General features: G+C 39.7%; 1 protein-coding gene across 4 annotated transcripts in view; it reads right to left on the reverse strand.

Moving 5' to 3' along the window:
* Nucleotides 1–1100: 1100 nt before the first annotated feature.
* LOC137496932 (NADH dehydrogenase [ubiquinone] iron-sulfur protein 2, mitochondrial-like) overlaps nucleotides 1101–12999 on the reverse strand; it is a 215474-nt gene continuing 203575 nt past the window's right edge. For all 4 annotated transcript variants that reach the window (XM_068225029.1, XM_068225030.1, XM_068225026.1 and 1 more), the window contains one exon: nucleotides 1101–1300. In XM_068225029.1, coding sequence (XP_068081130.1) covers nucleotides 1263–1300 — 38 coding nt within the window. In that variant the 3' untranslated portion in view covers nucleotides 1101–1262. The remainder of the gene's footprint in view (nucleotides 1301–12999) is intronic.

The raw sequence follows: 12999 nt of genomic DNA on the forward strand, positions 1-12999 counted from the left end.
AGCTGTGAGCTTGCACCCGGGAGATAGTAGGTTCGAATCCCACTATCGGCAGGCCTGAAAATGGTTTTCCGTGGTTTCCCATTTTCACACCAGGCAAATGCTGGGGCTGTACCTTAATTAAGGCCATGGCCGCTTCCTTCCAACTCCTAGGCCTTTCCTATCCCATCGTCGCCATAAGACCTATCTGTGTCGGTGTGACGTAAAGCCCCTAGCAAAAAAAAAAAAAAAAAAACTGTAGGAAAAGTCTGTTCAAATGTACATTTTCATTTAATTGCTCAGGAATTCCAGTATTAGAAGAAAAAATTATGACACTTTCATATATTTTTCTTTTTCAACTTTGTTGTAAAACTAGTTTTAAGCAGTGTGCCAAACCATGTACAAACAACACAAGAGGAGCCTTCTAGGTACTGAATTTTTATGAAGTCCGTTTAAATTGCCAGACATCATGCTTGCACCACCATAACAGTGTCCCACTTATTTGTAGTCATAGTCAAGTAGTCCCAAGTGTTTGTTTCACCACCTGACAATAAAGTATAAGCTCTGAAATGCATTGTGGAATACAAATTAATAAGAACTGTGACTGGTAATGGTTTTAATTATGTAATAACAAATAAATATAGTATTTCTAATAAAACACACACTACACTGTAGCTGTAGCCTGAAGCGACCTTATTTCAACACTTGTTGGAGAGCGAGTGGATTTTTATCACTCCAGTACATTACACAAAGAACATCTACTCATTCCAAGGGCACTGTGGGACTGTTTGGCCCACTCTGTTTATATAAGGCCAAGCACCATCAGAGGATGAATTATACAACTAATTTATGTTCAAGGGGCAACTTATTCCAAAAAGCTTGTAGCTGCACGCTCCTAATTACATGGCTAACTTGCTCGGTGTCTGATTTTAAATTTGACCTGCAGGGGATGTGAATGGAAATATAGGGATGTGATTGGAAATATAATTGGACCCTAAAAGGTTGAAGGAATACCTTATTCAAATAGTTTGAGAACCATGCATAATCTTATCCTAAAGACAAGATGTCAGGATTATATTTCCCATGTACCTCATTTAAGGTAAGAGCTATGAACTATAAACAAATTAACAACACACTTTTTATGTTTATTTAATAACTTAACATTATATTTACATGTTCTGAAGCATATCAGGAGAAAAAACATTTGACCATAATAACATATTACCTCTAAGAATAAATACCATTAAAGTTGTAGTACTTTGCAGAAAATTAATTCGTGATTATAACTAACGGTCGACCTCGCCGAATACAATATCCAGTGTACCTAGAAATATAAAACAAAAGCACGTTAGGTTGCTCACAAGAATTCTAAGATACAATACTTACACCTACTTACTTGCACATCAAAAGATAGATCAAAGTAAACCAAATTTAAAAGAAAAGTTATCTGTACAATAATATATATATATATATTTCGTATGGAACAAATGATCTACATTATTTAACACAAATATGTATGTAATAAATTAAAAATGAATATCAAGACCCTGCAGGCAGGAAAGTGCTGGAGTTGATGCTTTCATGAACTCTACCCAAACACCTGTGAATCTACGCTGTGGACACTCCCGAATGATGTGGTTCATCATCTGTTCTTGAGCTCCGCAGTCGCAAGCAGGTGAATCTAGCCATCCCCATTTGTGCAGCATTGCTTTGCACCTACCATGACCAGTTCGTATGCGGTTTAGTTGGCACCACGTAGCTCTTGGTAGATCAGTTCCTGGAACGTGCTGGGAAGGATCATCTAATTGGATTTGACGAGATGATGAGAAATCTCGCCACCTTTCCTTCCAGACTTTGTTGATGTTGAAAGGCCCTGGCTGCTTAATAATGTTATCATCCCAAATAGGCTTCCTGGATTTCAGACGCATGGTTGGTGGATTACTGAGCACTGAGTGAATCGGAAAGTGTTTAAAGTCAGCACAGATGTAAGTTTTCCAAGTTTGGGCAGCAGCTTGTTGTCTTCTCAGTTGTGGAGGAGGTATACTTGCCAGTATGTGCAACCATGGCACAGGAGTTGATCGTAATATGCCCGTTACGATCCTTAAGGTCTCATTGAGCTGAGTATCCACTCGGTGGGCATGGGCACTTCTATACCATACCGGTGCACAGTATTTGGCAACAGAGTAGACCAGTGCAAGGCTTGCCATACGAAGAGTAATTGCATCAGCACCCCATGTTGTACCGGCTAGTTTGCGAATGATGTTATTCCTGGACCTAAGTTTTCCTGCAGTATTCTTGAGGTGTTTTCTGTAAGTCAGAGAGCGGTCCAGAGTAACTCCCAGGTATTTGGGGTTAGGATTGTTTCTCATCCTTTTCCCTAGAATGTAATGTTCAGCTCTTATTTGGAGATTCTATTGTTAAGGTGAAAAGCTGTGACCTCTGTTTTTGATGGGTTTGGGCAAAGCCCCCATTCTTTGAAACAGTTTTCTAGTTTTTGTAGATCCTGTGTCAGGATTCCTTCTCCTTCTTCAAGATGGTTGGTTTGAATTGCTATGGCAGAGTTATCAGCATAGCAGAACTTACGGGACATTGTTTCTGGTATATCACTTGTATATAGGTTGAAGAACAATGGGGCTAAGACAGATCCTTGAGAGAGGCCATTCTTGATGGTGTATGACTTGCTCATCTTGTCACCTGAACACACTCTGACATAACGATTCCTTAACATGGTAGATAACAGGGCAGTGAGTCTTCTACACGGTAGTGCTTGTTTTATCTTCAACATTAATCCATCAATCCATACTGTATCATACACAGCAGTTAAGTCGATGAAAGCCACGGATGTTTTCAATCCTCTTTGGAAACCTGATTCTATAAAAGATGTTAAAGCTAAGACTTGCTCACAACAGCTTCCTTTTTTTCCTGAATCCAGCCTGTTCTGGTGGTATTCTGCTGTCTAATGTGCAGTATATTCTGTTGTAAATTAGGCGTTCCAGAATTTTATAGCACATGCTGAGGAGTGAAATTGGACGGTACTTTGCTGGGTCGTCTGCTGGTTTCCCAGGTTTAAGGATTGCAATGATTTTTGCAATTTTGAACTCTGGTGGTGTTTGTCCTTTGGTGAGGATATCTGAGAAGAAATTCCTGAGCCACTTCCTGTGATTACTTCCTAGGTGAGTTATAAATTCTGGAAATATACCATTCAGACCAGCTGCTTTTCCAGATTTCAAAGATCGAATTGCTAGATTGAGTTCAGCACTCGTAAAAGGATAGGAATAAAATGGGTTATCATCCAGCTGATCATTGATTGCTTTAAGACTCTCTTGTATAATTTTGTATTGGCAGGCATCTATCGGAACATCTTCTGACCTCTTTTTAATGTGTTGTGCGATGGAAGATGGATTAAGTTCAGTTCTGGAAATCGGCAGTGGTTTTGCTGCTCCAAGTTTTCTAAGAAGTGACCAAACTTTGTGACTGGAGTGAGTAAAATCAAGACCTTGTGTTGTACTATGCCAGTGCTCCCTTCTTTGGGTGTTCAAGGATTGTAGAATCTGCATGCCCAAGGCAGGATCTCCGTTTTCTTTGTATGCTTTAGCAAGCTCTTTAGTCTCTTCATTCCAGCAAGGAATGTAGTTCCTTCTATACCCACGAGGTATGTTACATTTTGCTGCTCCAATAATTGTTCCAACAAAGTATTTATAATTCTCTAGTTTAGGTGGAATCCAGCGAAGATGAGAATCGACCTCATGAGAATACTTCATCCATTGCACTTTCTTGAAATTCTATCTGGGTTTCTGTTTTGTTGTAATTAATGGGACTTGTAAACCGATGGTTAAAATAATTGGACGATGCTGGCTGCGTGGAAAACCTGATAGTAAATATCTTGTGTGAGGTAAAGGAATATGGTTAGCAACCTTTGTTATTAGGCAGAGATCAGGATTGGTGTCTTTACGCCATCTAGCAGAATGGAAAGATTTTTTGTCTTTTGCATTGTAGGGCAGATGAAGTTGGTTCTGGTCCATCCAATCTGATAGCTTTTCACCATTTTCATAATTTTTGTCATACCCCCATGAAGTGTGATGACTGTTGAAATCACCAAGGTAAACAAACACCTGGATGACTTATGTTTGGAAGAGGGGGATCTGGCCAGCATTCCTGTGGTTGTTTTTACACTGCAGATATTGTTGTTCCCATTATTTTGACAGAGATGATTTCAGTATTACTTTGTCGGTAGCAAGAAGTAACACTGTAGTCTGATATGTCCTGGCGAATGTACATGATAGAACCATAAATCTCTGAACCAAGCATGCCTACAATTTTATAACCGGGTATTCTTGCTCTAGAGTCTACCTGATCGTACAATAATGAATACACAAACTAGACAAAACTAAATCTCTCTCCTCACTGGTGTAAATTTCAGTTGCATAAGGAGTACCAAAATGTAATTAGTCACTCAGTTCATTCCTGGCACATGCTTCCTGCATGACAGTGTCCAGGGCAAAACACATTTTGCTGGGCATTGCACCATGGTTTATAATAATAATAATAATAATAATAATAATATTTTTTTTTTTTTTTTGAAAATCTTTCATAAGACGCTTGTGAGGGTCCGCACTCAACAAGTGTGTGGAGATTCTTACCCACTAAAAACCACACTCCCTTTTCCCACGACGTTTATCTCCGCCCCGGAACCGCTCTCGCATTACTTCAGGGCGGATGTCGTGCTTAATGCATCTTGTGCTTCATCTTCCTTCTTCTGCTTTACTATCTGTCGTAATCGTCCAGGTCCTTCTTCTTCTGACGCAGAATATTTTCTACGTAGACTGCCACCTGGTCCCAAGATTCTCGACTTCGTAGCATTACTGACACGATCCCTTCTGGCGTCAATTCTCCGTGCATAACTTCTAAGCATCTTCTTTGTGGCAGCCAATGAACACACACAAAGAAAGTATGTGATACGTCATCGATATCGCCGCAGTATATGCACACCGGACTAGTTGCTAGCCCTAGCCTATGAAGAAATTTTCGGAAGTATCCATGACCTGTCAGGAACTGTGTGAGATAGTAGTTCACTTCACCATGATTTCGGGCAACCCATACGCCCAGAGAAGGTATCAGTCTTTTCGTCCATTTCCCTCTAGAATCATCTTCCCATCTTGTTTGCCATCGTTGCATTCTGCGACTATGAGCCAAAGCCTTTGCCCTTTTCCTTCCTAGCTCTTCTTGTGTGAGCCAAATTTCTTGTCTTTCGAAGGCCAACAAGTCAATGGGAGCTACTGCTGCTACTACTAGAATCGCGGGTTCTGATACTGTGCGATATGCGCAAGCAATTCGTAAAGCTGCTCTCCGTTGTACAGCCGCAATTCTTCTCCGATATTTCACAATTTTTAACGATTCAGCCCAAATTTCCGAACCGTATAGCAGTATCGATTGAACAATTGACATGAGAAGCCGCCTTTTACTAGATATCGGTCCCTTGATATTTCCCATGAGTCTGCTCAGTGCAGTCATGGTTTTCGCTGCCTTATCTGTTACCCGTTGGATGTGGTCCCAATATGTAAGCTTAGTATCAAGCGTTACACCAAGATATTTTGTGCTCCTAGTTGTTTCGATGGCTATCTGTCCGATCTGCATCGGTACAACAGTATTAATCCTTTTCCTCGTCAGGAGGACAATTTCCGTTTTGTGATCTGCGAGTTCTAACTTGTGATTTATCATCCATTCTTTGACACGTCGCATCACCTGATTCAATTTAAATTGAGCCAGCTCTAGGTTACGGGTTACTATCACAGCAGCCACATCATCAGCATAACCCACAAGTTTTACATCTTCTGGCATCTCCAGCCGTAATAAATCATCATACATGATGTTCCAAAGGTGTGGTCCGAGAATTGAGCCTTGCGCTGCACCAGCTGTGAGCCGTTTTCTTCTCTGACCGTCTTCCGTGTCGTATAACAATGTACGGTCTTTCAAATAGTCTCGCAGTATATACATGAGATATTCTGGTACCTTGAAAGTTTCTTCTAGAGCTTCCAAAATATCACTCCATCTTGCCGAGTTGAAGGCATTTTTAACATCTAGAGTCACAAGAAGCGTCAGTTTCCTAGAATAATGATTACCCGTTTGAGCTCGTTCTGCTGTCTTCACTACTTCCTTCACAGCATCTAGCGTTGAGTGACCTCTGCGAAATCCATGTTGTTGGTCGGATAGGTCGCCAGCTAATCGGACTGCTGCTAGTATTCTCGGTTGTAGAAGCTTCTCTAAACCTTTCCCGGCAGTGTCCAGCATACATAGAGGTCTGTAACCCCCAGTTTTCCCTTTACTGATCAGAACCAATCTAGCTATCTTCCAACGAAAGCCGAAAATTCCCGCTTTCAAACAATGATTATACATTCTCAACAGCAGTTGCGGACATAATTCGGCTGCCACCTTTAGTACTTCTGCTGGAATACCATCTGGACCAGGGGCTTTCTTATTTCTAAGGGAATTAATTGCTGTTATCAATTCTTCAGTTGTAAAAGGTGGTACATTGTCTAGTTCTTTCTCGGCCTCATCATCAATCCTCTCTGCATGATCAGGGAATAGTGTGTGTACTATTTCTTCCATGGTGCGTGGATCCATGATAGGGCTTGGTATCATCCCGAATTTCTTCATGACAATTTTATACCCTAATCCCCATGGATTTTCATCCACTTCCTTGGACATTTCCCACCACTTGTCGGCTTTACTCTTTTTAATTGTATTTCGCAGTCTTTTCTTCATAGTCTTATACTCTACTGAGAGAGCTGCGTCGTTATGTCGAGCTCTTTGTGTCCTTCGTCTGAGTCGCAGGCATTGTTTCCTCAACTCAGCAATTTCTTCATTCCACCAATATGCCGGACGCTTGCCTCTCCGTTGTTTGATTCTGGTCATTGATGCGTCGCATGCTTGCTGAAGGAGTCTCATGGTGTGTTCCACGCATTTATTAGCAATAATGCTTCTTTTGCCTCCGTGACATGTATCCGTCATACAATCCATTCCATTCTGTATTACTTCATGAAATTTTTCTCTGTCCATAGTGGCTATGTTCCATCTTTCTGACTTGGGCGTGGTAATCCTTAGATTCGGAGTCTCTTGAAGTACACGAAAAGCGATATACTGATGATCGCTTCCAGTATATTCTTCAATTACTCGCCATTCAGTTATCCTAGACGCAATGTCTTCAGAAGCAAAGGTTACATCTGGTATGGTTCCCTGACACCCTGGTCGCCGAAATGTTGTCACATTACCAACGTTGATAACCATTAATCCCAATCTCGCGACCATCTCCATTGTACGCCGCCCTCTAGAATCTGTTTGAGGCATGTTCCATTCAACTGCTTGGGCATTAAAATCACCAGCAACAACTAGGTTAGTGTTCATCCCTTGCAGAGTATCTTCAAGCCCATCTAGTTTTGTCTGGAAGTCAGAAATAGCCTCGTTCGGGGTAAAATAACAGCTGACAAAAATTACCTTCTCAACTTGGACCCAGACGAACCCATCTCCGCATCCTTGATTTGTAACTGAGTATTTTCCAGGGTCTGGTACCCATAACGCAGCTGTCCCTAGATTGTCTGAAAACCAGCCTGGTTGTTCTCTGTCTTGATATTGTTCACTGAGAATCAAGATGTCTGCTCCTATCTCATAGATTATCTGCGTCAATAGATCATTGGCAGTTAGACTCCTGTGTATATTGGCTTGAAGGATCTGTACCATTCACCACTGCTTTTTGGCCTTTTCTAGTGCTTCACGAAACACAATACACTTGCCTGAGCCAAGAGCATGATGTCGTTTTGGCTCTTCAACGCCCAAATCTGTGCAAATTATGCATCGTGGATTAATAATAATAATAATAATAATAATAATAATGATGTTACTTGCTTTACGTCCTACTAACTACTTTTACGGTTTTTGGAGATGCCGAGGTGCCGGAATTTAGTACCGGAGGAGTGCCAGTAAATCTACCAACATAAGACTGATGAATTTGAGCACCTTCAAATACCAGCAGACTGAGCCAGGATCGAACCTGCCAAGTTGGGGTCAGAAGGCAAGGGCCTCAACCATCTGAGGCACTCAGCCTAACTCCATGGTTTCTAAACCAAACCATTAATTGTGTAAGTGTGTTAAATAAGGGTCTTAATTGAGCTCTTATGCAAGTTGTCTAGAAAAGAGCAAGACACATACTTTAAAGTGACAGTGACAATTGTATATCACTAATAAGTTAAAAGAAAGTATAAAATGGTTCAACCTTTCAATACTATTAAAATAAGAAATGTAAGTTTACAGTCCTATTTAATTAAAATTGCTACCGGTTTCGACCAGTATTTTTGGTCATCATCAGCCGATCACAAATAAGTGTAAAACAATACACAGATAAATAAATTGCAAAGTATAAAGAATTCTGTAGGTTGCTGATAGTGAAGCACTAAAATCTTTAGGGAGTACTGTACGTTGAAAAATAGTCAATCACATACAGTTTATGAAGGACTATAAGACAATGTTAGAAAAAAAAAAGACTAAAATCAAATACGTATTTATCAGCTGCAGTTTACAAGGTACTGTATACTTTTAAGGATCGGCACCGCATGTCAATCATGAAGAAGTCATGGAGCAAGACATAAGTATTAGGGAGCACTGTGTGTGAAGAATCCAGGATCAAATACGTATCTAAATGTAGCATGGAGTCAATTTTTGAAGAGTTAAGCTGCAGTCCACGAGGCACTGTGTAATTTTAGGAATTTGTCGACAGATCCAAAAGTTATGAAGAAAGTCGCAGATCAAATATATAAATGTATTCGAAACACACTTTCAACGCATTAGGTCGTATTACGTACATGTAGTACATGTTGAAGAGATGTTAAGTACAGAACAAAAATGGCCAGCCGGACACCAGTGGGATCTGAACCCATAACCTCCCGATTTCGCGTCGGTTGCTCTACCAATTGAGCTATGGTGGCCTAGGCCATCTTTGTTCTGTTTGAAAGGATCTGAGCTACAGGTCTGGCACTGCTGCTAGCACACTGTAGAGTGCGTTTAAGTGGCCCGTTGTGGGGCATGTCAATGAATATTGAATTTTCATGACCGCATTGTAAAACAATGCACAGATAAATAAATTGCAAAGTATAAAGAATTCTGTAGGTTGCTGATAGTGAGGTTGTGGGTTCGGATCCCACTGGTGTCCGGCTGGCCATTATTGTTCTGTACTTAATATCTCTTCAACACGTACTACATGTACGTAATACGACCTAATACGTTGAAAGTCTGTTTCGATTACATTGCGGTCGTGAAAATTCAATATTCATATAAATGTATTACGGAACAAGTTCTTGAAGAGTAGATTGGCACTGTGCTTCCATTTATATATTTGATCTGTGACTTTCTTCATAATTTTTGGGTCTATCGACAAGCAGTGCTATTTCCTAAAACTATACAGTGCCTCATCGACTGGAGCTGAACTCTTCAAGAATTTACTCTGTGCTACATTTAGATATGTATTTGATTCTGGACTTATTCCCATATAGTGCTCTCTAACGCTTATGTCTTACTCCATGACTTCTTCATGATTGACACGTGGTGCTGATCCTTAAAATTATACAGTACCTTATAAACTGCAGCTGATAAATATGCATTTGATTTTAGACTTTTTTCATAACATTGTGTTGTAGTGCTTCAAAAACTGCATGTAACTGACTATTTTCCAATGCACAGTACTCCCTAAAGATTTTAGTGCTTCACTATCAGCAACCTACAGAATTCTTTATACTTCGCAATTTATTTATCTGTGCATTGTTTTACACTTATTTGTGATTGGCTGATGATGACCAAAAATACTGGTCGAAACCGGTAGCAATTTTAATTAAATAGGAATGTAAACTTACATTCTTATTTTAATAGTTTTGAAAGGTTGAACCATTTTATTCTTTCTTTTAACATATTAGTGAACTCACTTCAATATGGAACAATATGAAATTTTTATCTCTTAATAATTGTATACCAAACAAATAATTGTGAAGCTGCTCATAGAATGGTCTTAGTGAGGCAAACATCTAAGAATGGAAACGTTAGTAACGTGTAAAAAAAAGTTTTTTTTTTTTTTTTGCTAGTTGTTTTACGTCGCACCGACACAGATAGGTCTTACAGCGACGATGGGACAGGAAAAGGCTAGGAGTGGGAAGGAAGCGGCCGTGGCCTTGATTAAGGTTCAGCCCCAGCATTTGCCTGGTGTGAAAATGGGAAACCACGGAAAACCATTTTCAGGGCTGCCGACAGTGGGGTTCGAACCTACTATCTCCCGAATACTGGATACTGGCCGCACTTAAGCTACTGCAGCTATCGAGCTCGGTGAAAAAAAAAAAAAGTTTAATTTCTACACAGGTCTTTTAATGGGCTTAATAAAAGGCTTTTGATGATACGTGTTGTCTCATGTATAAGCAAAAAGAGAAGCAAAGGAAGCAAAGCAAAGTTTTCTTCTTCTTTTTCCTCAGCGTTTGTCCCTCCTGCTGGCGGGGTCCACTACATAGATTCGTTGTCTACATTTAGTTCTGTCCTGGGCCATATCAGGGTGGAGACTGACGCTCTTCAGATCTTTGTGAAGAGTATCGGCCCATCGCTGTTTTGGTCATCCTTTTGGTCTCCTACCGGCGACTTCTAACATGTAACACGTCTTCGTGATAGTGTCGATGTCTGCCCTTAGTACATGTCCAAACCATAGTATATGACTCTCGCACATTTTTTTCTCGAATCAGTACAACGCGAAATCTCTCCCTGATGAATTCATTGGAGATGCGATCCAATTTAGTGACGCCAGCTGTCCATCTCAGCATCTTAGTCTCCACGATATCCAGTCGACGCTCTGTCTCAGTTGTAGTCGGCCAACATTTGCAACCGTACAGTGCAACAGGTCGGATGACAGTACAATAGATTTTTAATTTGAGATTATCTTTCATCCTCCGGCCACAAGTGAGGCGGGTTGTTGTTCTCCATTTCATCCAGGCTGTGCATATCCTTGCATTGACTTTTTTGTCAAGTTGGCCATCATCAGTGATCGTGGAGGCAAGATACTTGAATCTCACCATCTACCTGAATAGTTTGATTGCTTGTGGATCTGATGTTATATATCCAGTCTTCTTTTTATTTAGGCACAGGACACATTGTGCCAACCGATCGCTCCATACTTGGATTTGGCATTGCAGATCAACCTGGGTCTCAAAGGCCAACATGACATCATCTGCGAAGAGAAGCATCCCTGGCAAAGAATGGTGCAGGTCTGTAGTTACAGTGTCCATCACCAGAATGAACAAGAGCAGTGACAGCGTTGACCTTGGTTGAACGCCGACAGTGATGGGAAAGTCGCCAGATGCCCCTGTGGTGGCCTGAACATAGCTCCGTGGGTCTACATAAAGCAGCTGAACCAAGTTGACAAGGTATTCTGGTATGCCATGATCTTACAATGTTAGCCATATAAAATAAAATAAATCTGTTTGAAATTGCTATTGAGTTAAATATTTCATGGAACTATTTCAAGATATCAGGTGTACTGTGATGATAATGCATCACTGCAAATTTGTTTTGAGATGATTGTTAATAGCATAAAAGAATTGTATCAACCCTAAGGTAAAATTTTAATCCAACAATGATCAATTGATTTCATACAAAATACATATTACTTGTTTAACTCATTAATGAAAACTACATCATTTCTCCTTCCAAAATTAAAGTAAAATATTACAATGTGTAGTTGTTTCAGAAAGTAACTTTTTTATTAGGTCAAAATAATATGAGAAAATCTGTTTTTGTAGAAGTTGGATTAGCAGTTATCATTGTGACAAGTGCATGATAAGAAGGAAGCTAGATAAACACAAGAAAGGGGACAAGACGAATATAATATAAAATGTTTATACAGGTGGTAGAAGACAAGGAACAATGAGCACAGGATAACAAAGGGAACCCAACAAATAAATGTAAAGCTAGGAATGAAGATACAATACAATAAACACAAAAAGACAGATATGTGTGTGAAGAGCGAGCAACAGAAAGGAGAGATGAACATAAATTTGAAAAAAAAAAAGAAAAGAGAGAATAAAGACAAACTCAACACCTTCATATTTGGGAACTGTCTTCTATTCCTCATTCCTAACTTTCTGTATTTGTTTTTATTAGTCACTTGTTTGTTCTCTTTTCTATTACATATTACCATGTTGGGTTCCTTTCATCCTCTTGTGTATACACTATAGTTTTTGTTTTCTTTCTGTATAAACCTATCTATCTGTATCTTCTCTTTTCATGTGTTTCTCAGGTTTTCTTCTGGTACATTCCTGAATAAATAATAAATATCTGTCAAGAATGACCTACTGATGCCTGCTGGCCTGATGAAACTGGAAACTAGAAGAGCTCATTAGGAGTTGGAGAAAAATAGATGTAAAAGAACTGGAATAGAATAAGTGAGAGCCCCTCATAATTAAATTTAATAGCCTGTGTACTATGATCACTCTTTACTTTCTTTGCCACCATCGTACCTATTCCCACCCTTCCCGTTGAGGCCTATTCAAGACACATTATCGCACTCTGTGATATTTAGAGGTACGGTATGTAACTGCATATATGATAATCTGCATTAGTAAATATCTACATCTTTGATGCAACCAGCATGACCAATTTACTGCAGAACTCTGCCACATTACCAGTTTTCATATCCTACTGGCATTCCTAGAGTGGTTACACAAATTTCCCTGTTATACAGCATGAACCTACTACATAAAAAAGCCTACAATATTTTGTTATGTTAAGGAACTTTTACATGGCACTGAACATTTGAAGCCTCAAAAATGCTGATGGTTATTTCATGATCTATTCAAATATTGGATAGCACGCACCTGATAAGCCAAGTTTTACACTGTATACTTGTAGACTAAATTATGCCTTGATCCAGAGACCATACAAAATACATGCTAATTGTTGGAAGAAACATTGCTTAGATGTTTTCATTTGCTAATCGCCATTACACAT

The sequence above is a fragment of the Anabrus simplex genome, chromosome 1 (assembly GCF_040414725.1).
Source record: "Anabrus simplex isolate iqAnaSimp1 chromosome 1, ASM4041472v1, whole genome shotgun sequence".
Taxonomy (NCBI): Eukaryota; Metazoa; Arthropoda; class Insecta; order Orthoptera; family Tettigoniidae; genus Anabrus; species Anabrus simplex.